The 27,078-nt window shown below is 33.4% G+C and overlaps 3 protein-coding genes and 1 pseudogene across 3 annotated transcripts in view; 2 read left to right on the top strand and 2 right to left on the bottom strand.

The window, feature by feature from the left end:
* LOC149570788 (riboflavin synthase-like) overlaps positions 1-733 on the top strand; it is a 38,888-nt gene extending 38,155 nt beyond the window's left edge. The window contains exon 2 of the mRNA XM_089812345.1: positions 141-733. Coding sequence (XP_089668471.1) covers positions 141-541 — 401 coding nt within the window. The 3' untranslated portion in view covers positions 542-733. The remainder of the gene's footprint in view (positions 1-140) is intronic.
* Positions 544-16,429, top strand: LOC149570787 (uncharacterized). The gene is made up of 4 exons (XM_089812346.1): positions 544-661; positions 1,583-1,668; positions 12,427-13,767; positions 16,079-16,429. The coding sequence occupies exon 3, from the start codon at positions 12,817-12,819 to the stop codon at positions 13,417-13,419; it is 603 nt and encodes a 200-aa protein (XP_089668472.1). The 5' UTR covers positions 544-661; positions 1,583-1,668; positions 12,427-12,816; the 3' UTR covers positions 13,420-13,767; positions 16,079-16,429.
* On the bottom strand, positions 14,381-25,322 carry LOC149570786 (PH, RCC1 and FYVE domains-containing protein 1 pseudogene; annotated as a pseudogene).
* Positions 25,323-25,753: 431 nt separating this feature from the next.
* LOC149570785 (uncharacterized) lies at positions 25,754-26,344 on the bottom strand. Its single transcript, XM_089812332.1, has one exon. The coding sequence runs from the start codon at positions 26,342-26,344 to the stop codon at positions 25,754-25,756; it is 591 nt and encodes a 196-aa protein (XP_089668458.1).
* Positions 26,345-27,078: the final 734 nt, after the last annotated feature.

The following is a 27,078-nucleotide window of genomic DNA, read 5'->3' as shown; positions in this document are numbered from 1 at the left end:
TGATTATATTATTGTCCTAGTTAAGATTTAATACCTTTTGCACTCTAAGTTTATACAATTTTTAATCAAAGGACATCTCACGATAGTATTGATTATAGAATCTGGCAGTCTGTAATTTCTTTCTTCTTTCTATCTTTTAGGAGAAACTGTTGCTGGGTCTGATGTCAATCTAGAACGAGCACTGCAACTGAACTCCAGAATGGGCGGTCACTTTGTTCAGGGCCATATTGATGGGACTGGGGAAATTGTATCCAAGGAAGAAGAAGGTGACTCTCTATGGATCAAGGTCAAAACTCTCCCTGCATTGCTGAAGTATATTGTTCCTAAGGGATTTATAACAGTGGATGGCACAAGCTTAACAGTTGTTGTTTTTGATGATGAAGATTGCTTTAACTTTATGCTGGTAGCTTACACCCAACAGAAGGTAGTGATTCCTGGGAAGAAAGTTGGCAATAAAGTCAACCTAGAGGTGGATATCCTTGGGAAGTATGTTGAGAGACTTTTGAGTGGGTACAAGGACCCTGTTGTTTTGAATGGCTAGAGGAAATATCTATAACTATGAGAGATATGATCATTGAATTTGGAGACCTAAGTGGTCCTTGTATTAGGCATGCAATTTCAACAGATCCAATGGAAATAGATCAATTAAGTTTGTACTCAGGTGAGTAAAACAATTTTTTGTAATGGTAATTTGTCTCAATAATTTTTTTGACACTTGTATCTTTCATCTAAACATATATTGTGTCATGGAAGTGAGTCCATTGGTATATGATTTTGATGGTAATTTAGAATCTATAATATATATGTTGTGAATCTAGACATTCTTACCACAATGTGTAAGCACCATGAAAGACTCCAAAAATTGCAGTAGAACCCAGTTTTACTGGAAGCCAAGAATTTTTTTTTTTGTGGAAAGTAATGTTTTCGTATCAAACATATCACTTTTATATGGAGGCAAAGATCAGATCTTATATATGATCAGCTGCATTTTAGAATTTCTGTCACAAAGGACAACCTGCATTTTCAGAATTCAAATTTTAAGTTATGCTTTCATGAAATGTATGAGATTTAATTTTTCCTCGGAACCTAAGTTACCACATTTCAACTACTGCTTTCATGTATTCATGAGATTTGCTGACTAATGCCCATATATTCTGACCCAAGAACATGGTGTAACTTTATGGTGGCCATGACAGTGATTATTGGAAATATTTTTGGAACAAATGCTAGTGTAGACTACAAAAAGATGCTTCTTTTATAAAGTTACATCACAGTTTTCTTGCTGCATGATTTTATGCAATAATTGGTTTGCATGTTGCTTTAGATTTATGTTTGCAATGAGTAGTAGTTTGATAAACTTCTTTATGGCTTTAAAAAGCAAGAAAATTTGTTACCTCCAGCACTATTGATACAAGATCAATGTTTTTGCATTTATGTTTTGTATAGATAGTGTTAGCATCTTACCTCACATTTCCAATGCAATATGAAATGGAATGCATATGCGGTAAAACTGCTTTTCAAATTAGAATGGGAAGGTCCACACAAAAATATGTTTACTATTTAGAGTCTTACAATTTTACAGGGGTGGTTCACTATCATTTGAGAAACATTAGATATGCATTTTTTGGATTATCAAGAGGAAAAGGTTGACACACACTTCAATGCAAGGTAAATTGATTTGATGCTTTTTAATTTATGAGTACCCGCTCCTCTTGTTTAGCTAAATGTAGAGATTGAGTAGGTGCAATTGGACATGTTAAAATTCAAGGACATTGATCATTATGATAAATTGAATTGAAGGATCAATGCAAAGGTACAATTGTTGACATTGAGCATAATTGCAATACATGGCTTCTAACTTGCTATCTACTTACATAACAAATCATTTTAGTAGTGATTTACAAACAGTAAACAAACTCAAGTATGTTGAATGAATAAGAAAATTTGGATGAATACTCATTGGCGACAAGTAAGATGAAAATTACAATTAGAATTTTAATTGCAAACTACATTTTTTTTGGTCAGCAATAGTAAATTTTTATAAATTTAAAGGGAAATGAATACATAAATTAGTATTCCAAACTAAACACCATGACAGTATAAGTTCATATCATTCAAGATATTCATAGAACCTACTTAGAGAGTTATGTGTTCTAACAAAATTTCCATCTATCTTAAACCAAAACAATTGGATCATAACCATCCTCCCCTCCCCTTCCTCCCTCCCCCCTCCCCCGCTCTCTTTGTCCCTCCAAGACATCCATAACTCACTAACCAACCTTGGGGAATACATAGTTGTTATAGGCATAATACAACTTCATTATTGTAATGGATTTGCTTGTACTTTAAATCAGAAAACACCTTTGATTTACAAAAAGCTAAACACTACAGATGATACACAAAAAACATCCTACCCAAAGCTCTACTTCGGTGCCTTTACAATGTTGTGTCTACCATGAGTTGCCCTATGAGATCTTTGTTGACATGGTATGTTTTGCCCAACTTCCAAAAACGTATTTTGGTTGACTTCAAACTCTTGTCTTTGCAGTGCAAGTTTGAGCTCCTCCATGCTTCAAGAACACTCATCTGATATTCATCTTTGTCCAACCTTCTAGAACACCTAGCAAAAGGAATAACTTATTTTGCCCTTGCTTGCACAGGCTCGTCTATCCCTTCAAAGATGTAAAAAATGACTCTAGGCACCCCCCATTCAAAAATTGACTCTAGGCCACTGAGCATGTTGAGTGTTGACTTGGTGGTTAGCACCTCCTTGGAGATTTGTGTTATGGATTCGGGTAAGTCTCAACATTTGCATCGGGCATTAACAGTTTGAGCTTTGATGCAACAACAGATGCTACCTACAATTGGTACCAAAGCCCTTGGGTCACAGGTTAAGTCTCTCTTCAGTTGGATTTGAAGGCTTAGTTGGTGCTGGGGGGAGATTGTTGAGTGTTGACTTGGTGATCAACACCTTCTTGGAGATTTGTGCCGTGGATTCGGGTAAGTCTCGACATTTGTATCGAGCATTAACAATTTGAGCTTTTGATGCAATGACAAAAAATGCTACCTACAAGCATTTTATTGCCAACCAAGGAGTGCACAACCGATTTAATGATCTTTATATCCTTCACAATTTCTAAACCCCACGCTAGCATAGTAGCTAGGATATCCACATTTAAACAGAAACAATGTTTTGCTTAAATGAAGCTTATACCAACAATTATAAAGTTGTTTGGATTACATCCTTCCTTTTGCATTTAAAGTCTTAACATCTTTGCCTTCACTGATCCAAAGAAAGCTTGTTGTTGTTTGGTAGTGAGTAGGGTAAAGGTGGCTTCCATGGTTGCTACACTCTTTGCTACATTCCAAACTATCTCTTCACATTCACTAACACCATTAATCCTTTCATTGAGACATTTGTCCCATCCATACACTAAATAATAACTCCAACTAAAGCTTTGTCAACCTTGGCATTAAAATTCTTGTACCGTGCCTCATTACATGATTTGCAATGAATGTTTCATTTTTTGTCACACTTAAAATGATGAAACATTTTCACTCGAAAGATTTCAACAATCTCTTTGTTCTCATAAGAGGTATGATATTACATTGCTCATTTCAAATCATTGCCTTGCATTTTTCTTAAGAAAAAAAATCAATGTAATGGGGTTGATCACACATTAATAGTTTAATCATGGTTGGTTAAAATTTGAAAATATTCCACCTTGACTTTGCCACACTCCTCAAAAGATAAAGCCCCCTTCGACAAATTATCAGCCTCTTGATTTTTCAACCCACACACATGACTAACTTTAAAATATCAAAGCTTGCCAATTCCTCTAAGATTTCATTGATAAAGTTTTGCAAGTGCTAGGCACCAAATTACCATTCATGATTTCTTGTTCCCTTCCATATGCACTTTTCTTAAATCCATGAATTTACCAAATTTGACAATCATCAAGGTCACATTTTCCTTTTTAACATTGTTGGTTCATTCCTCAAGCTTTTAGCACAATAAGCTACTACATTACCCTGCCAATCTTAGATAATGAGTACTGCTCCCAATTGTTCGAGGTTTCCTTTAGCTACTCATAAAGTTAATTTTGAACCATCCTTCTGAGGGCTTCTCCAATACCAATTCCTACTTTAACTTTTCTGTTGGGATCACCTAGCGTGGGCCCTTACAGTCTTGATTTTGATTCCTCACCACATCTTAGGAATATTTTTGTCCTCCATGGTGAACGGGATTCATGAATGAAAGCATGAACAATTCAATCAGTAACAATGAACATCTCATTTATCCCTTAAATAGACAACTTATTGCTGCTTCACCGTATTCTTCCTTGTTTTGTGGCTTAATCACAATTGTTTGATCTTCATCCAACTTAGATTCATTGAATCTAACACTCAGTTGACACGCTTTCACCTTGAACCGTGTGCTCCATTTCAAATCATTAAATTTCCTTCATCAAATCTTCTTTGAATTTCTCCAACCATAGATCTTACAACAAACTTTGTTATTATCTTTAAAACTTCTCAAACAATCCATATTTTTATCCAATGTCGGCCTCAAAGTAATTCTTCTCCAAACCACTCTTCATCAGTTTGGAACCAGTCCTCATATATCATCAGATTGACCTTTCATTGCACAATATTTGCTATATCACTAGGTCTAGATGTATAGATTCATCTTATATTGGAACCTATATGAAGATATATGTTATTTTGGACAATTTGAAGATGTTTGGTTATGACATAAGAGGCTATGTTATGCAAACTTTGATAATTTGGTAAACATTAGTAAGATGAAAAGAGTAAGAGGATTACCAAAATTGAGAAAACCTAATAAGCTAATGTGCAAACAATGTTAAGTGAGAAAAATGACAAAGTCTATTTTTAAGATCAAGAGTTATTGTTTTGATGATATTTTGGAGTTAGTTCATATTGATTTATGTGGTCCTATTGGAGTGCAAAGTTATTATGGTGATAAGTACTTTATTCTATTTGTTGATGATTTCTCTACAATGATGAATGTGATGTTTCTTAAAGAAAAATTTGATGAATTTCAAGCATTTAAGTGGTATTTGGCTAGAGTTGAAAATGAAACATGAAAGAGTTTGAAGTGTTTGAGATCAGATAGAGGAGGTGAATTCATATCAGATGAGTTCAATACATTCTACAATGACAAGGGAATCAAGAGACAAATGAGTGCACCAAGGACTCCACCACATAATGGTATAGCTGAAAGAAGGAAGAAATCAAACATGGACTATGCAAAAACACCAATGACAGAGAAGAATGTTTCACAAAAGTATTAGAGAGAAGCTATAAGTACTGCAGTCTATACTTTGAATCAAGTATAAGTCAAGGAAGGTACACACAAAACACCTTTTGAACTTTGGTATGGATATGCACCTAATGTCAATTATTTCAAATTTTTTGGAAGCAAGTATTACATACTGAAAGATACACGGAAAGGTAAATTTGATGCAAAGAGTGATGAAGGTATATTCCTAGGATGCTCCACTAAAAGCAAGGTATATAAGTGTTTGAATTCTAATGGTAACAGAATCATGGCAATTACCACTAGCACAAAAACAACAATATGTGACTAAAAAAATCACTAAATTGTATATATGTGACTAAAATCAGTCAAGTGGCTAATAGCAGTTAATATCCAGTCATTTGTAACACTACTAAATATGATTTTAGTCACTGATTTTGATCCGTGACTAAAATATACTATTAAATTAGTAGTATATTTTAGTCATAAATCAAAATCAGTGACTAAAATCGCTTAGTAGTATATTAAGTAGTGCTATAAATGATTGGATATTAACTACTGTTAGTCACTTGACTGATTTTTAGTAGTATATTTTAATCATGGATCAAATATCAGTGAGTAAAATTGTTTAGTAGTATATTTAGTAGTGTTATAAATGACTGGATATTTACTACTATTAGTTACTTGATTGATTTAAGTCACTATTTTCAATCGTTGATTTAGTCACACATTTATTCATATAATTAATAGTATATCTAACCACATACTTAGTCGTAAATTTGAAAGTTGATTTAGTCATATATTTAGTTTTATATGTAATGATCTATTTGTCACATAATTAGTATATTTAGTAGTATATTTATTTATAATAGGGTATGATGGAATAATACCCTCCTACTTTAAAAGCAAGTGCTCTTCCATTGAGCTAATACCCTTTGAAGAATAATCATACAATGTGTATAGCATTGTATGAGTACATTTCGTAGAATATTTAATAGTATATTTAGCTATAATAGGTTATGTATAGCATTAGGATTTCCAGAGCTAGATTACTTGAAGTTGTTTTCAATCCTATTTTTTATTATATCAAGTATTGCAAGGAGTACATTAGAATCTGTGCCTTTCTCAGATCAGTTAGCTTGCAATATCTGTGTAGTCAAGTGCTTGCATTCAGGTACAAGCATTGCTCTTCCACTTAAGTATTGCCTTAAATTTTGATGTAACATCACCAAGGTCATGCATCAAACATGTAGTTGCAGCTGCAGATTCTACATCCACCCTTTGACCATGTAGTTACACAAAATAAATGTTATTTTTTGAGGAAAGAATAGATGAAAAAAATTGATTATAAAGTATTTTTCATTTCAAAATAAAATGGTGACTACTAAGCCCACATGACATTGCACACAAATAAGGCACAAAAGAGTTTATTTTCAGGAGTAATAGTAGCCAAAAGGAAGTAAGTGAAAATGTATCAAGAACACTAAAACAATAATTACTTATATAGAAAAATTCAAAAATTTCCTTGAAGCCACATCAACAAGCACAAATAAGCATGCAAAGTGTTCCATAGGCATGAATTATATTTCTATTGTTAAAATAAATTATCTTTAAAAATTGGACAACTAATTCCACCCACATTCTTTGGAGGTGACAACTTGTAGGATTCTATGTCAGAGAGGCTAAAGGGGATTTATACATTATTGAAATCTTAGTTGCTCTATTTTGTTGGTTAACACAAAGGTCTGGGTAAAAATTCATATCAAAATTTTAAGTACCAAATTACTGTTATATTTTAGTACTATGGTCCACATGGAACATAATATAAAAGGAAACATATAGTTGATAATTAAGGTTGAACAAGTTACTGAGGTTGTTGTAGTTGAGGCCGATGTTGTTGCTGGGTCTATTGAAGTTGTGGTTGTTGTTGTGCATTGGACTGTTGCATTTGAGGCTGTTGTTGTTTTTGTTGGGGTTGTAGCATTTGAGGCTTTTGTTGTTGTAGTTTTGGTCGAGGATGCTGTAGTTGCTTTTGTTGCTCAAATTTTTTCAGCATGACTACTGGTTGCAAGATGACATAAATTGGAAACCATAAGAAACTGTATCATATTTTTTTTCAAATGATAGCATTTTAACTTAAAAGAGTGACCTCTATTGAACAAGTTGCATAATTTGAATGTCTAACATTAATCACAAAATTTCAAGTGAAGCTAACAAGATTAAATAAAAGAATATTGCTTAAAACCTTGCTTTCGCCTATCACACTATTATAATAATACTTGTATCCCTTTGGAGAAGTATGTCTAGTCCAAACACAAGTCAGCGTTGCAGAACTAGGGGCACTAATTGGTGTGACAACTGCAGTAGTCTTGGTTTCAGCAGACACAAAAAGTGCGTTGGTGGAGCTAGTTGTCGTAATTCCTTGCGGCTGTGCTGAGAATGTCCATGGCTTTATCAACAATATATAACAATGTTAATATTATACCACATTAACAGTCCTAAATAAATCAACAACTAAGTCATAGATGCATTACTAACTTGTTGCAGTTTAGCTTATTGTGTTGGAGCCTTTTTGAGCTCAAAGAAAGTTGAGGTCATGTAGGTTCATATTCATACCAATTTGTGTCTTATGTCACGTAAGGAGGATGGATACAAGTAAGGGTCAACCAAGCTTTGGGTTGTAATTCCTAAATGTGCGAACTTGGATGCAACACTTCAAGATTTTACTGTGATGATAGATGATGATGTTGATAACATCATGGCACCACATGCATCTACCAAAACTGGAACCATGTCTCATTCAAATGAACTTGCAATTCTTGCAGTAGAAGGAGATGATCAGAATGTGGGTTTTTTGAGAATCCTTATGATTCTAATTGACAAAATTTGAATTGTGAATCTTGAGCCATGACTCTTGATGATCAACATTGAACTATGAACTATCTTTTGATTTTGTAATTCGAATTGCATTGGAATCTTAAACTTGAGTAATTTAGTAATTAGACATTACTGTTATTTCAAATTGAACTATCAATGGTGAAGTATCATGCAATGGGATGGTATATTTTTGTATATTTCTTGCATATCTTTGCATATATATATATATGGACACACCCAAATGCATCCAAACCCCACCCCCCCCTAAAAAAAAAAAAACTGCGTATTAGCACCCTGCACCCTCATCAGCATCAGAACCAACATTGGTAACTTAGGAATGGTGTAGTGCTTAAATAACTGTACCATTCTGTGACTAAATTCATATAGCAATATTGTCAGCTAAAAAATAAGAGCCATCATAACATCAAAACAAATACCAGAAAAAGCAACTGACTAATAGGATGGGTAAAACCATTGATAGTACATTTATTAAAAATCACAACCATGTGCACAAATGAAAAATTGAACTCTCTAGATTAATAATAATTCATTTATATAAAACATATTAGAGTAAGAAAGGTAATTGAAAGTGAAACTGAGAGAAAACTAGATGCCATCATTTATAACCAAAACACATAGAATGTATCAGCGTAAGACTCCACATGACAGAAGAATGTGAGCCAAGTATAAGAATAAAATTATAACAGAGAGTGCATACCGAAGTTTTAATACAACTAGCAGATGAGGGCAATGCCACCTCTGTTTCCATGGCTTTTGAGCCAGGGTCCAGCCTTACAAATGGTGCTGCATTTTTCACGAATGGATGCTCTAAGAGTTGTGCAGCTGTGGGACGATTTGTAGGATTCCTCTTCAAGCAAAGCCTCACAAAACTCTTGTCTTCGTCAGAGAGATGGTCAGGAATTGCTGGCAGCCCCTTACTGTTGCCAATTTTAAACATTGCAGCAACCTGTAAAGGAGAAATATAGATTTATAATTATGTGATACACATGCACAGGCATGGGAAAGTAGAGAAATGAGAATATATAGAATTTCATATCAGCTGGGCTGTGAATTTTAAATATGACTACATAGTTCTGGTGTCACCGAACCAAGCCTACACCAAAAAGGGGTCGCAAAAGCACATAATTAAAAATCTACCATTAAATTTCAAACATTTAACCAAATGCTTTAGTAACCATATGAGCGTAATGGTTTCAAAATACCAGCCACTCGTAAGAAAAATTAATTAAAAGCTAATAAAATCAATTATGCAATTTGTGCCCTAAGAGGAAGTCAGCAGTTTTAAAATACATGAATATTCCTCCCTCACTGAAGTAGTGTCAGCAATATTAAATATTAAACAGTAGCAATTCTCTTACCCCTTCATACTACTTCCATGGTGGTTTTGTGGTAGCCATTTCCATGACTGTACAACCTAAGCTCCAAATAGTAACCGCTAAGTCATAGCGATTTATGTTTTTAATGACCTAAACCAGCAGATAAAATGACAATTGTCTATGTTCCAAGGGTGCATGAAATCAAGAATCCAACGAACAAGGAGACCATTTCTACAAGTAAAGAAAATTTAATACCTCAGGAGCCATCTAGTGTGGTATTCCCCTAAATGATAAAGGACATGAATGTGCTGAGATCTGGTGATGCAAAAAATGCATAGGATTAGCGTTGGGTCAAAAGTTAGATGGAAATCTTGGAATTGTTAAAACTTTTCATAAATACAAACTCTAGGACGCTTGATTTTGGTATCATCCCTAGAAAAACTAATTAAAAAAGAATATATACATGTATGTGGCATAATTGAGGTCAAAGGGCCCCACTATGCTTATAGTCAAATAATATAGCAAATTACACCAAATTATAGTCAAAACTTGTGAAAAATTCTAGAGGTTTTGTTTTTGCTTTATACTAGTGAGATTGACAAAGTTCAAGCTGACCCTTCTGCTGTGAAACTGAAATTCGAGCATAAAAAATTGGTTGTTGAAGGAGAGAATCATTCTATAGAGGACCTTGATCATGAGCAGAAGAAAAACATGTTATATTCAATTTGGGTAGAATGGATTTTTGGTGGAGGAAGTTTGGTATTTGATGCCTAAGTTTGAAGAAATAGGTGTGCCAGCATAGCAGCGCTGGTGGGATAACTTCATTCAAGATGAATCACACTAACACTCATCCATAAATTATTGAATTGAAGCTATCTTATAAACAGAGTTCTAGGCCGATGTTAGAGTTAATACTCTTAGTTACTGATTCGGGATACAAATCCGATTCGGGCACGTGAATCGGATCCGTGGATTTGTGATTTTTTTTTCCCCCCGATTAGGATTCGTGAATATATATATATATATTTATTTATTTATTTGTTTCTCTCATTTATTAGTATATATAATGCATAAAAAGGTCATTTTAGCACTAGAAAGCAAAAAAATATAGTTAAAAAAGTCATATTGAATAACTTAGACTCACTTAAACTTGTTGATCCTTGAGGATTCACGCTGGATCCTTGAGGATTCGTGCCTGGATTCATGCAGATCCGAGCAGGATCCTTGTTTTACACAATGGATTCGTCAGGATTCGTGGGCCATGAATCCGGATGAATCCACTGTGTAAAACAAGGATCCTGCCCGGATCTGCACGAATCCAGGCACGAATCTGGATCCGGATCGGACCCGAATCCGGATCCGGCCTCTAGGGCACGAATCCGGTAACTAAGTAATAATACTTGAATATTTAGAAATGACAAATTCATGAGCAGAGGTACCAATAATCTTAATTAGATAAAATCAATGAACTTGGCATTTCATTTGACACTAATAAATTTAACACATCCATCCATCACAATGGAAAAACTTGTCCTCATCCAATTACAGTTAGTTGGTCATGGTATTTAATAATGGAATTTATAAAATGCTCATTAGTTTTTGGAAATGAATGAATTTCTATCACCTATGCTATGAGCTTTAGCTTGTAATAAATATAATTTATTCCTTTGTTTTAATACTTTCTATCGATCAAATTTTAGTAGAAAAAAGTCTTCACCACCATGCCTATATCATCAGAGGTTTATTCCTGAACAAAATTCTCCCAAGTGGAGATCTTTGAGGGCAAGAATCACCTGCACCATCATTCCCCATCACTGCTTTAACAAGCCTAGGGCAGCCAAATCCTTGCACAGGAAGATATTTTTATGTATCTATTAAAGACCTTTCCATCTAAATAAATGGGTACCCAAAATGGGTCTTGAGCATCCTCCTTTCACAACAATCACAAAATCTGCCGAGGACAACTCTAAAAGACACCATGTGGCTTAAGCAAGAATCAAAACATTGCCTATGGTGGCTTTAAGGCTAATTGTTCTCTTAGGCCTGACCATCTAATGCCATCAAATCCATTCCCCTTACCAATGGGAGAAGACAATGACATATAAGAAGGAAAAATGTCCTCGCCCCTTCCCAATTATGTGGAAGTTTCTAATTAGGATTATTGACTCTAGGGAGACCATTAATGAAATTAAAAGAGTGTCTTCCAACCAGGACTTTTTAAAATCCAAGCAGGAGGCCAAAGAAAACCTAAAATTCATAGGCTCCCTCTCTATTCCATTATTTGTTCAACAACCAAGATTGAAAACCACTGCTTATCTCTAATCACTACTCACCTCCAACTAGATTTGGTTGCCTTTGCTGGCTCCATCAAAAGTTAATCCTTGGAAACCCTTCCGAAGGTCTCAACCATACAGAATTCTTTCTGCAGTCTGTTTTGTCTCTCACCTCACTAACTGTGCAGAATCTCGTGTATTTTGTACAGATGAGATTTCTACAATATGAATATTAACTGATATCATTTTTTAACTTTTAAATATTGCCTATATTAAAGTATTTGGTATATTCTGTTAATGGCTCTTATTTCATGAATATTGATATTGGAACAGTTTGGCATTGTTATATAGCTGATTTCTTAAAATTTCTTGCATCAGAGGTAATTCTTTCTTTTTCCAATGCATTGGATCTATCTTCTTGATCCCTTCATAGTTTGTAACTTTTTTGATGTTGTGGTAATTAAACATTTTTTGACCTATCTATTTAAATTTTAGAGTACATAATGTGAGAGTTATTAATTCATTGACCTAACTTTTATGATTAGTGATTCAAAAGAGTTTAACATTTTAAATATCAAAATTTTGATCAACTGCAGAGAGTATTTAGTACTTTGAGTGATTTCTTCAGTCATCCAGCTTTTATAGTTATATACAGGTGCTAGATCTCCTAAGCTTGAATGGTCCAATTAAGATTCATTGCATCAGGCGATGGCATTAACTTTGGATGATTTGGACAGTCATCTTGATTTTCATAAAATTCCAGCCATAGATTTGTGATATTTGTCTCAAGATGAAATCAATTGTGTGGCACAATGTTCAGATGAGGATTTGGACTTGTGGGTTGATGATATTGTGCTCCGTAAGATAGACCGGTCTATTTTTAATGAGAGTGCTGGTAGTCGAAAGCAAACTTATTCAAGGCTGTGTCTATCTCAGAGAAGAAATCAACAATTTGGTGGCATTACAAGACAGAGAGGTGGGCTTCTCAATGTGTTGAGACCCTCAACTGGAGGTGGAAGGAACCATGAAAGTGCATCTGATCTAAATGCTAGAAATCATGCTACTGAGGCAGTTTTTAATGAAAGGAGACTGTCATCCTGTTTTTAAAATTACTGGAAACCAAATCCAAGAAGATGCATTTGCTTTGCAGTCAACTCATCTTCCTTCCCTTAACTCAGCAAGTGCCAGCAATCCCTTTTCAAATAGTACTCTTGACCATGAATCTGATAATATATGCCCAACCACAGTAGAGGACAATTTACTGCTAGTTGAAAGTAACAATGCCATTCAGGATATGCAGATTGAGAGTTCTATTGAAAGGATAGAAGATAAAATTTGTGATGATGCTATTGTTATTTCGGGTGCAAAGATGCAGCAGACATCAAGGGCAACATCTCTGGATATGGACAGAAATATGATTATGTTGGATGCATGTTTGGATAGACCCAAAAAGAAGCTGAGAATGAAAGAGGATGCAAGATGGAAGGGACAACAAGTTAATGCAGAAGACAAACTTGTGCTCAAAAAACCAGGGGATACACATGATATTTCAATGAAAAACTGCAGCCCGATTACAAACATTTGGAATGCAATATTTGAGAATGTAGAACATCTGATGTTACCTCTAATACTATTAAAACAGTTGTGAGATGTATACAGGATGAAACTACAAGTAACTGCTTGCAGAGTGACCAAATATCAACAGATATGTATAATTGTGTGACACAAAATTCTGCTTATTCTAGTGACATTAAGCCTTGGGTATGTGAGAACCATTTGTACCTCAACTGAAGAGAAGATTTTGAACCTTAGAAACATAAGCAGATCTATAAGTGTTTTTTGAGAATCTGGGTGGGGAATGGGCATCCAAAAGAAAGAAATGTAAGATTGTGGAAGCTGAAGACTTTGTTCAAGGATTCCCTAAAGGTTGGAAGGTTCTGTTGCGTGTTAGAAAGAAAGATAGTTGTTTCATAATCAAATGCCGCAAGTATATAAGGTATCATTCTTCTTTCTCCTCGCTATTTAGAGCTTGTGAAAAAAGTGAAGTACAAATATGTATGCATAGGATGGAGTGGCTATTTTAAGATTTATGAGTCTGGTATCTTATGATTTTCTCCCTTTTTTGTCATAGATAAACCTTACTTTACAAGCATGGTAATGTTTGCCTTTGTGAGAAGATGCATTGCATAGTGGTATTATGATTTTAGCTTTATTGAAAAGGAGGCCTGACACTGAAGTGCAATTTGTATGCCATATGTATTAGATTGGAATGCTAATTTAGATTATGTTTTTGCAAACAGATTTGCTGATTGCCATATAATTATTTTCTCCTAACAAATAATGTTCAATTAGATGAAAATTCCTTGTGCTTCCTATAGTTTTCATTTTTGAAGATAAATTGTCTTGCTCTTTAAACAACACCTTGAAAGAATTGCATCCACGCAAATGTGTTTGACAGTAATAAAGATAGATATCAGATTATAATATTGAATATTGATTTGTAAATTGATTTATGAGATTCTGCCACGGAAAAATATATGGCTTTGCGTGGCTTCTTTGCTTCTTGTTTGAGATCTGATTCTTGTTTATTGCATCTCTGTCTCAAGATCTCATCCTTCTCCCACAACTTGAGGACTTTTTATTGCCAGTTCTTATGCTTGCTTCAATATAACAAAATAAGAATCACATACACTGTGGTCTATTTGGATTTGGTGCCATTGCAGACTTCGTGGACTTTCTAGAAATACATGAATGGAAAGTATCTAAACCATAATTGTAACAATGGCAATGCTTTCTTGTAAATCCAAAAGATTGCTTGCATCTTGAACATACTAGTTTATATTCCCCTGAAGCTCACTTGTGAAGGCATATGGCTATAGAGAAATTGGAGCCATACGAAATGTTCTTGACATGTTTACCTTTTAAAGCCTCAACTAGTGTGGATATTTTGTTATCTTCTACATTTCCATGGCCCAATATTCTATTATCTCCTTTCTCTCAAGTAAAAACATTAATTTTTAATGTCAAATCTGCAACATGGTATGCTTATCAAGTTATATCCTAACTGTCTCATCTATTACTTTCCCTTCTATAGAACAAGGAAAATTGCTATCAGCTTGGGTATCCCAAGCTGACCATAAACAATACTTTCCATTGTAAAGGCCTAACCAAAAGTTATCAAGCCTGCAGTTGAAGTGTGACAACATAAAAGCTGTTGAAAGTTATAATCTATGAGTGCCAACACACATGTTGGTAAGATCTCTGTCTCTTTATTCCCATGAATAAGTCGACCTTTATCTCCATCAACCATGTGAACAATTTTCCTAAGAATCTTGTACTAGAATGTCCAACAATGACTTCTACCACTATAGCAGTGTGCTGCACACCATAAGAAACTCTAGCAGTCCTTAAATCATTTAGAGACTCCACTTATCTTTGATAAAACACACTCTTGTGATCATCATGACTGAATATTCCGTATGTTTCATCACCAAATGTAAACAATTTCCCTGTAGAGGTTACTATTGTTGAATGCCAAGTATCACAAGAAACATAAGGGACATGGATTCCATCTAGAGCACCAAAATTATTCTTTGGTAAATACAAACTCCAGGACACTTATCATAATTCACCCCATTCTGGACTAAACCCAGAGATTTTTTTTCTTGATTCGTCATAGTTTGCCCAGAAAATGCAATGCAAGCTGACTGTTTCTTTCTGATTTTATTTTCTGTGATAAATTAGCTTTGAAGCTACGCCTGTGTATAATTATTTGGCACATATCAAAGCGCCTTTCCCTTGAATAATAATGCTTCAATTTCTCCTTTTGGATGAAGCTCAATCCTCTTGTTAAATGTCATTTCTTACTCTACTCTAACAGTGTCACTGAATTTGTTAAAAATGACCTTTTGTATATATTAAATAGTGTCCATCTCTTTAGGAAAATAACATTTTGTTTCAGAATAAACACTCAAGAGTATACTTTGAGCTTCTTGTAGTAAAAATGGTTGGATTGAATACTTTGTTCAATTTCACTCTATGCTGATAACTCCTTTGTATATTTTTTTTCTCATTTCTTGATTGAACATACTTATTGAAGGTATTTCTTCTGTTATATTCCAACTTTTGAGGTGTCCCATTGCATAGACTATGATGTTTACTAAAATGATAGCTTTTTCTTCATAATGGTATTTTGATGAATGCACTTGTAGCATTTCAAAGCTGGTGAATCTTCTCTTTTCCATTCTCACCATTATATCTGACTATTTCCACTAATGCTGACCTGATCTATATTATCCTTACAAAAGACAGTATTGAGGAGGCCAAGAACATAGTAATTGGTGTTCCCGTTGAAGCCATCATGAATGATTCAGGATCTCCCAAATGAGTGATCACTCGAAAGGGTTGTAAGCCTGGGCACAAGAAGGAGATGTTGCAAACTAGTAGTGAAGAGGAAATGACAGACAGAAAGATTATACATGCTAATTATATGCTCTTATAAGTGGTGGTTATGAATAGCAATACTGGTTTTGCAGGTGGAGGCTATTATTATTGTATCTATATAAAACATTGTTACTGTTGTGCTATTAGTATCCATGCTTATTGCAACTATTCATAATGAAATCTGTGAGTTCATAACAGTAGTTTCCTTCAAAGAACTGATCTCTGCTAATGGTAGCTCTAAATTTATCTGCATGTTGTGAAATTCAGGTGTGGTTCAGGGAGCTTCCTTCAGGTGTGCTGAATTCCTTACTAATCAAGTGTTATAGTGTAATGTAGAGGAACAATTCTACCTCCAGTGCAAGTAGCCCTCTTGGACTCAGCTATGACTCTAATGACAGATCAAACATTGAAGCTCATAACAAACCCCATTGCTATTTGTTACTGAATATATATGAGTAATATAAACTAATCTACTAAATGGATTCAATATCTTCTGCTAGGATTATAATCAAAGCGAAGGTGGGATTGAAGGGAATTTGGTAGCCTCTAAAGATGCACAAAAGCTGTGAAAGACATTAGGAACTGTTATAGCTTGGACTTTGGGATTCATGAAAATTCGTGCTTTGGATACTTCTACAGTAACAAATATGGTTCTAGGATCCAAAACGTGTTTCTATACATGTTTTAGTGCCAAGAACCATATTTTTTACATTTATAGAAGCTCCACAATCACACAAGAGTCCAAACTTAACCTAAAACTATTTACTATAAGAAACAAACAATTTCTTTAGGAGAAAGTATAGGTCTCTTACAAACAACTGAAACTCCTTACTAGTCTCCATTTCTAAATTATTATTTTTATGAAAGCGAACCAGATGGCTTGGAAGATAGTTGTCAAATTGTGGGTAAAAATGATGTCAACAACAATCTTGCAAAAAGATGTTGATTGCATTTTTAGTTGAGACTTTTGGTTGCCCAACAATTATAACCACCCACTGTTGGTTGTAACTATGGGGGAAATCATTAAAATCTCGGGTCAAGGAATTTCTTTTAGATTGTTCAATCCCCTAAAATTTAAGGACAACATTTACGTAGGCTCAACTTCTAAAGATTATTCAGTTACCTAATTGCTTTTTATAGATAGCATGCACCTTTTGTATGGTGGTATACCAATTTTTCTCTTCTTTTTAACTGTACAGGTTTCTTATATGTGTGGTTCTTGATATGCATTGCTTTTTTAGGCTCTAATTTCTTATAATGTATTTTATTATACTGGCCTCTAAGAACTCAATTTCTTACAAACTTCTTTCAATTATACTTTTGTTTTTTTTCGGTGATCTGAGTAAGCTGTGTAATGAGATTGTGTCTGCCATGCTTAAGGAGAAGGGAAAGAGAAAAATTCCCCTCCAAGTTGCAAAATATGTTTGGGACTTGATGAGATTGTGCAAGATTTCAACAGCTATTGCCAGAGAAATACAAGTTTGGCTCTACACATGAGGAGTATTTAAAACTATATCCCACAATGCACAAACATATCTCAATGTGTTCGGCTGCGACAATATGAATCTGTCTTGGTTCACAGATGAACTGACTTGAGGGATTTAACATAACTCCTAAAATCATATATTTAAATAGCTTATAGATTATCCAAATTAATTTAACCAACAGCCACACCTAAAATCATATATTTAAATAGCTTATAGATTATCCACATATAAGAAATTAATGCATTCAGCTTAATGAACCAACCTTTAAATAATAGAAAGCATTATTAAATGCTCACCTGACAGTAGTGGTTGTAAACCATTGAGAACAATAGATACAACAAGAAATGGAGCAAGTTCTGATAGAACATCTGCCAGTTCCTTCCCTAGGAGATGCAGATACGAAAAGGTTAACCTCAAAAAGGATGCGAAGGAAAACAATGCACTGTTTTTGTAAAATAGCGCCTCAATTAGCTATCTAGAGATTGAAAGCTTATTCTCTCTCCAATTAATAAAGTCAAGATAAATAAAGAAAGAATTGAGTTCCAGTAACACAAGAATGGAGGGGACCAGACATGGTAAAGGAGCAAAAGAAGTGAAGAATATAAAAGTGAACAAAGCAAGATGGTGCTGGAAACATTGAACCAGCAATTGAAGGGTAGAAACAAAAACAGTAATGGTGAATGGTTTTGCGGAAGTGCTATTACACTGAAAACTTTTAACAATGAATTGAGAGTGCAAAAGAAGTTCGCATTTCATGGCATCAGAAAATGCTAACTGGCTGGTTTTTGTACTGAATGGGAAAAGGGCCATAGTTGATTTATCTCAAATCCACCCAGAAGCTAATTTGCTTTCATGTATCTGGTATCATACTCAGTACAAAGCAAACCAAACTTGGCTGCCGAGAAGGTACACCTTATCATACACAAGATCCAATTTAAATTGTATTCTCTAAAAAGTTTGCAGATATCAGCCATGAGCAATTGAAGGGTATAAATCAAAACAGTAATGGTGAATGGTTGCATGATTCTATTAGCTGGAGACAGAAGGCAGCCATGACTGTAGTTAAAGACCAGGTAAGAATAAACAGTATGAGAAGAGAAGATGGAAGCAAATTGGAGCAGAAAGCCTGCAGGTGAGACACTGTTGTGCCTGCTGGTAATGGCGACAAATCTCTCCAAGCCCAGGAGCACCTTGCTGAAGGTAATATTCGTTATTTTGAGTGCATGTCGGACTGTAGATTTTAGAGTATATCTATAGAATTGATTCTTTAAGTTGCAGAGTCTGTTATAAACTTCTGATGTAAATAAAGTGAAGGTGTATAAGGATGGTTTACTGTATGATAAATTGGATAGAAGGTGAACCAAGTAAGCTTTGCTTTCTGTCATCTTCGCGATGGAATTCACTAAAATACATCATCTAATCATCTTTGAATTTGCCGAAATACACAAATGTTTTGAACAAGTGAAGTATTTAGAAAATTTAGTCACCAAATTTTATTGTATAATACTTACACCTTGGACAAGCAGAATAAGCCTACCCCAGCTTTGAAAACTCTGCCAACGTTAAATCATTTCCAAAATGTTTTAGAAGTTGTGAATTAGTAGTTTTATTACTGGCAGCATAGGAAGGAAATGGTAGAGCAAGTTCATGACTTATTTACCACTTTATAGCCCATGCTCATCCAGATTGGAGGGCATTAACTAGATGGAAGACTGTATATCATAAACGAAAATTTGAATTTTTATTGATTGTTGCAATGAAATTTACAGATTTCAATTGGGATGGACTATATAGTATTTATATTCATTTTGGGAGGGACTGCATAGTAGTTATATTCATTTTTAGCTATCTTGCCGGATACACGCATACACCTGTGTTACAAAAATTACCATGCAATATAAGATGTAATACAGTCTAGCTAGCTTGGAGTGCAGTGCATTGATACCTCGCGAGGTTTTCCAAATGTTGCCATTGCAATTGCCCTAGTAGACATGTATGCAAAACAATAAAGCATAGGCAAGGCACATGAACTATTTTCCAAAATCATTCAAAGAGATGTCATCTAATGGAATTTGACAATATCCAATCTAATGCAAACTACATTCATGAAAAGGATTTAGAAACTTGCAAGCTAATGCAATCTTCGGGTGTGAAGCCAAATTCCACAACCATTCCCAGCATCCTCTTCACTATGGCAATATGGGAGCTCTAGAAGAAGCCATGGGCATCAATCAAAAGCATGAAGGATGAAAATGCCTTGGTAGATATGCATGCAACAAGTAGAAGCATGGATAAGGCATGTGAACTATTTGGTAAGATGCCTTAATAAAATGTGGTCTCATGAAATGTCATCATTGCAAAATATGTCCAAGATGGATTTGTTAAAGGGGTCTTCAAAAAATTTAAATAAATCGAACTGGCAAGTGTAAAATACTAAAAAGATAGACTCGTCAACCTATCCTATCAGCCTGTAATTTAACATGGAGCTCTGGAAGAGAGAGTGGACATCACCAAGGTAGAATTGAAAGTGGATTACAAAAATTATCTTTAAATTTACCCTTAAAATATAGGGGTGGGGTAGGGGTAGGCCCTGAAAAGCACATGACAAATAAGCATAATCTAAACCTTGGTTGCAAATATACAAGCAAATGAGAAATGAACATAAACTGAACTTCAGGCCACAAATTCAACCTAAACTCTCATGTTTTGTTGTCGAAAATTTAAAATATAGAATCCTCATCATGCACTCCAGCTTTAAATCCAACATTTTTCAACAATCAGAGCTCAAATAAACAAAATTTATGTATACCAAATTTGATTTTTCAAAGACCCTGGGAGAAATATGAGGTAACAAGGAAAACCTACTGCTTTGCTGAATGCCTGCAAGGTAAGATTGATATCCTGGGAAGCACTACAAACTTTCGAACCATTGTAGTTCTTGTAAAAAATCACTCCACATTAGAAAGATGCAGACAAGCATAAATCCATAGGAAAAAAAACTATTGGAAACTACAACCACTACAAAACTAGTGCTCCACAAACCTGTTCTGATCAGTCTCACAATGTTTGTGCTTTTATTGCAACCATTGTAGCAAACAAATTTATATTGCCGTAACAACACTGACTAAAACTATGTTCACCAAAGCTACATTACTCTTTTTGCCTCATTGGTGGTAGCATGTCTCGCATGGTTGAACACAGTAAAAAAATCTATCATCATCATGACAATAGTAACCATACAAACAACTCTGTGGCCTCTGTTGGCCAGAACGAAGAGAAAACCATATCACTGTAATGACAACAATGAGAATAGAAACAACTCCGTGGCATCTAGTGGCCAGTCCAAGATTATATCTAATTAGACAACATGTTCGAATCAACTAAACTAATGTATGTTTGATTGTTTCAACCACTACCTAAATTGTATTAAGTGAAGATCCATTAGATTCCCGTGATATAACATAATCCTATTCAAGGGATAATTCCACTATATAATCTCCTTCCCCTCTTTGTTCTCTATAGAATATGAATGTAATACCCACCGAAAGATTGAGTAACGACAATTTTTTGAACAAAATTGATACAAGGAAGATAATTGTCAGCGTAATCATTGTTATCTATAATACCATTTTAAAAATATACAAAAATAAATGAAAGAGTACCCCTAGCAAATCAAGAGTACTACAATCTCTCCTTGGAATCCAACACTCTCCAATGCTTTCATGTATAGTGGCCAATGGCTTTTAAGGGCAACCATACATGATCCGGTTGGAGGGAAAAGAAGCAAAGATATATATATATATATATATATATATATATACGTATGTAGATGTATGTATACATATACATACGTATATATACATATATACATATATATATATATATACATATACATACGTATATATACATATATATATATATATATATGTATATACACATATACATATACACATATATATATATATATATATATATATATATATATATATATATATATATATATATATATATATATATATGTATGTATGTATATGCACATATGTATATGTATGTATATGTATATATATATATACATATGTACATGTATATATATATTAGACAACATCCGTATTGATATCAATTTTGGGAGTTTTTTTTGATGTACCAATTGAAGTGATGAAATAAGTACAAGAATTTCGCTTAACTGATTAGCATTTGGAACCATGGTTTTGCCATCCAAGCAATAGTAGTTGCAGTGGAATTGTAAACGCTAGGCATAGATCATAGAGAAAGGCTAATCAAAACATTTTAAGGATCAAAATCCCTTGACTTGCAAATTTCTAATTGCTCTGGCTCTAGATTTTACATGCATTGAATATATTTGGGGAATTCAACAACTCCCACATGCAATTTTGATGAATAGGGTTTCTTGAGATGTTGGTATATCCAAGAGAAATTTTGTAAAAACAGAGTAGAATAAAAAGTGTTTTCCGGAGCATGCAAAGTCCCAAATTCTTGGAAGGTAAGAGAAAATTAAAAAACATAGTAGCATAAAATAATGTTATTTGGAGCATGCAAAGTCCCAAATTCTTGGAAGGCACTAAACTCCAAATGCCCTAATCCAAAATCCCATAGCCCAATCGAAAAATCATGAAATACCTGCGAGTATCAAGGATGCCATAGGAAGGAGCATAATCATTAAAGTTGGACCTACGTGTGGATTGTACAAGAGCATCCTCCACATTTAGAGGTGCCCGAATTGTAGTAAAAAAGGTGAAGCTTTCCCGAGTTTCTTAACCATTGTTTGTGCCCTACGAAATGCATAGGCCAACCCCTCATGTCAAGAAACCCGACAACTCACAGATTTGTTGCTTGAGAGCTCATTTGATTGTTCTAGTATATTTTTCCCTCCATGGCAATGTCATTGCAATCCCCATCCAACATTTCATTTTCTTGTTCCCATACTAACAAAAAATGGATGAAATTTTTGCATTAAGTTTGCTTCACATTATCTTACCATCTTATTTTCTTTTTTAAACTTTGAAATTCTATGTGAGAAAGTGTGTTTGCCTTAAAATTTAAGTAAAGTGTTGTATTTTAATTTTAATTTTAATTCTTATATAGATTATATTTTTTTAATTCAAATTTTGAGTTTTTAAAATAATAAATAATGTGTGTTTAAATTTTGTTGTTTGATATATAAGTTGTATATCTTATTTTTATCAACATCTATTTCATGGCCCTAGTTGCTATTTGTAAGGTATACATTGACTAAGACCATCTTCCATTATGATAAATAAAAAATGAGATAGTGGGTCTCCTTGAGTAGCACTAAAAAATCAACTGGGGTACCATTAATGAGAATGGAAAAACAAGCCCTAGATAGACAAAAAAAGATCCACTTACACAATTTATCTTAAAAGAGAAAAAAATTAAGAACCTTGATAACAAATAATCACTTAACTCTATTTTAAGTATTTATTTAATAGTTTTGGTGACCAGTTATTAGTGACTGATTATTTAGTAGTTTTTATTCAGGGAACTAAATATTAGTGACTAACAATTATTTGGTAGTCTATTTGGTCACTTACTTAGTCACTTAACCTTGTGATTTTACCAGATGATCAACAAAGTCACCTATTTAGTCACCTATAACTATAAACTAGCTAATATATACTCTATATGTAGAATACGTCGAGATGCATCAAGGTGTTGAATTTTTTTAAATGTATATTAAAAGTGAATAATGAAAAAATTTAACGACTCGATGCATCTCAGTGTATTTTACATATAGAGTATATATTAGCTAGTAGCAGTGATGGCGTGCATAACAAATTGAATAATTAATTTGATTTTGTTTCAAATATAACTTATTATTAGGAATACTCTTGCTATATATTTATTTGATTATGTTTCAAATAAAACTTTACAATTTATATCATGGTTAGGTTTAGTATTAGGATTACTCTTACTATATATTATTTGTTATAATAATTAGAGATAAGGTTTAGTGTTAATGTTGGGTCTATCATCTTGTTTAGAGTGGAAATATTTCTATTTCAAATATAACTTATTATTAGGAATACTATTGCTATATATTTATTTGATTATGTTTCAAATACAACTTTACAATTTATATCATGGTTAGGTTTAGTTTTAGGATTACTCTTACCATATATTATTTATTATAATAATTAGAGATAAGGTTTAGTGTTAATGTTGGGTCTATCATCTTGTTTAGAGTGGAAATATGCTTAGCGTTAGTATTAAAGTTAGGGATAGGGTAAGGGTCGGGATTGTACTTATATTTATGATTATAAAAATTTAGTCAAGTTAGAAATAAATTTTTGATCATGATATGTTTATAATTTAATGTTAAGGTTTATTGTTAGCATTAGATTTATGTTAAGGTTTATTGTTAAGGTAAGATTTATGGTTAGGGTCATAATTTATTTTAATGGTTATGATTGTGTTTTGCCTTTAAATCAAAGTTAATGTTATGGTCGAGATTAAGATTAGAATTATAATTAGGGTGATTGAACAGTTAGGATAGAGAATATTATTAATATGTTTATGATACAATAACAATTATTATACTTCAAATACTTAAGATTAGGATTAATGTTAATGTTAGAGTTCAGATAATGGACAATCTTGAGATTTAAATTATGTTTAGGATTATACTTATAATTAGAATTTTGATTCGAGAGACATGTAGATTTTAGTTTATTTTTGGTGTGTACATTATAAATAACACTCCATCTATATTTTCCACGTCCATTTAATGCTATCTATTTTAGAATTTTATTAATGGTACATATTATATAAATCTATACAAAAAATAATGTTTAGGTTTAGGATTTATACATGATGGTTAGGTTTATACATAGAATTAAGATTTGTTATAAATAAATTTAATGTTTTATATATTTGTGTTGCTACATATTTGTCACTTCCATATAAAGTAATATTTTGATACCAAACATATTAGAAAGTCATGCATATAGACTTATGAAAGTATAGCCTACACATGTTTTGAATATAGAGCTATGAAAGTAACTATACACATTATGTGAAGAATTAAAAAAACTGAATTTCATTCTATTGTAGTATAAGTTAAAAAAGAATATGGAAGATATTTATAAAACCACATAAAAACCACATATATAAAAAAAAGAAAAAAGTTGTTGATTGTCAAACTTACACAAATCAAAGAGAAAAGAGATGTTCTGATATAATCATATTTAATAAGTACCACAGGTCAAAGAAGTAATAACTATATGTAAAGCACTTCACCATAATGATGTAAGTACATGACATATTCTTTAGTGATTAGATTGGTATTACGACCTTTATTTGTGCAATGATCACGATGAACTTCTTTCATCATTGATGGAAATGCATCTGCATAATGAGATGCCTCATGTACTCTTTTTGCAACATCCACCATTTTCCATATTTCTAACTCATCGGGATCGTCAATCGTTAATGGTGTGTGTTCAAGAGTTTTCACGATACCTTTGCAGTACTCTGTAACCAATCTTACACATTTATCAATATCAGATTCAAAAAATGTATTAGAGTTTACAGAATCATTTGGGCTTCCAACAATGATTTTTGATTTATTTTTTGAAGCATCCATTGTTTCAGTTCTTCACTGCAATAAAACTAAAAAATAGAAAATATCAGTATTTCAAAATTATAAGTTTAAAATTAACCATAATTTGTAATAAAGTAAGAGTTAAAATAAATAATGTTTAGTACTACATGTTGTGCAAGAAATATTAAAAATACTTAGAATAAGAGATTTTTTTTTTGCCAAGTAAAAATATGAAAATGCAATTTTTACCATTCAAATAACTAACTCAAGTACAAAATAATGTATTTGAATTACCAAACTTATATAATATAAATAAATGAGCATTAGATTTTATCACCAAGCATTTGGATCAAGAGACAAATTATAATAATATTGTTCATTATTTGGCGAAGTACAAACCACCAAAATTTATTGATAATGTCTATAATATATCAAAAAAATAACAAAAATGTGTTGAAAAAATGCACAATCTATCAAATAACTTCTAAGGTTCTCAATCGGCTTTGTTCTTCCTTTCTTCTAGCAACTTGCCTCCCTGTCTTCATTTTTTCATATCTGTCATAAGTGAAGGGTGGCATAATTCTTATTCCTTGCAAAGATTTGACACGTGATATTGCCACAAATGTGAGACCGGTTCTTTCAATGGGACCTATATCAATAGTAGCTCTTTGCAGTGTTAGCCCTTGTGACTTTTGTATAGTTAAAGCCCATGCTAGTCTCAATGGAATCTGCTTTGTGTCACCCCTATCAATTGCAGGAATTGGATCTCTCTGAGGAAGATGATCATCGAAAGGAATTCCAAAGTAACTATCAAAATCCACAAGTACATATGATGGCGGTAGAGGTGGTGCACTTCCAGGTCTATATACAATACTTCGAACATATCCTAATGCTCCATTGACAAGACTAGCTTCAATCCATAGGTTTGAAGTTAGCATCACCTTTGCATCTTTGCTAAGTAGTAGTTCCATGTCCAACTCATCACTTCCATCTCCATCCATAGAACTCTGTGTTGTTTTAACAGCAATGCTTCGTGCAATAGGGTTTGTTAATGATAGTAGCATTTTCTTATTATGATTGTACACATTTTCATTTGTTGAAAATAAATGAACACCTCTTTGAAACTCCTCATTTTCTATAATACTCATGTTTGAATTACATCTTGACATAAGTATCATCCAATCCTCTAGTGTGGGGTTTGCATCCCTTATATTTGATAGAAGAACATGAAATCTTTCTTGCTCATTGCTTTGTCCATCTTGTCTAAATATGTGATTTAAAGTAACTATAGTATGGAATTCTTGCCATAGTAGCTTTGCATGCCCTCTACTTTCATATACTGGTCTATCACCAACTGGAGGCAATTGTGCCAAATCTCCAACCAATATGATAGATATCCCTAGAAAAATATTGAAAACATGTTAAATGAAATAATATTATTTTGGCTTTAGTTTTCTAATAGTAAGGAAAAAAAGTAAATTAGTACGTGAATCTCTTACTCTAAGAAAATGAAATACTAAACATACCTCCAAAAGTTTTATGGCTATTTTTTGGGAATGCTTGTTGAAGACGAGAGTCTATGTTTTGGATTAACCTCTCTCCAAGGAAGCTCATTTCATCTATCAATATGTATTTTACATTAGATAATTCCTCTTGGAAATGTGCAAGTCTTGTTTCTTATAGCTCGGTGAATTCTTTAATAGGTATTTTCAACTTGGAATGGATCGTTGATGCACCAATGTTGAATGCTGCAATACCTTTCGGTGGAAGTAGAAGGAGAGGAGAGCATTGCGGAAAG

The sequence above is a fragment of the Cupressus sempervirens genome, chromosome 2 (genome assembly GCF_028749045.1).
Source record: "Cupressus sempervirens isolate cs-2001-9-10 chromosome 2, ASM2874904v1, whole genome shotgun sequence".
NCBI classification, from domain to species: domain Eukaryota; kingdom Viridiplantae; phylum Streptophyta; class Pinopsida; order Cupressales; family Cupressaceae; genus Cupressus; species Cupressus sempervirens.
This window is presented reverse-complemented; position numbering and strand designations above follow the sequence as displayed.

Bases quoted from the DNA above. Each gene is read 5' to 3' on its own strand.
- LOC149570787 (XM_089812346.1), top strand. From the start codon at position 12,817: ATGCTAGAAATCATGCTACTGAGGCAGTTTTTAATGAAAGGAGACTGT.
- LOC149570785 (XM_089812332.1), bottom strand. From the start codon at position 26,344: ATGCTACTATCATTAACAAACCCTATTGCACGAAGCATTGCTGTTAAA.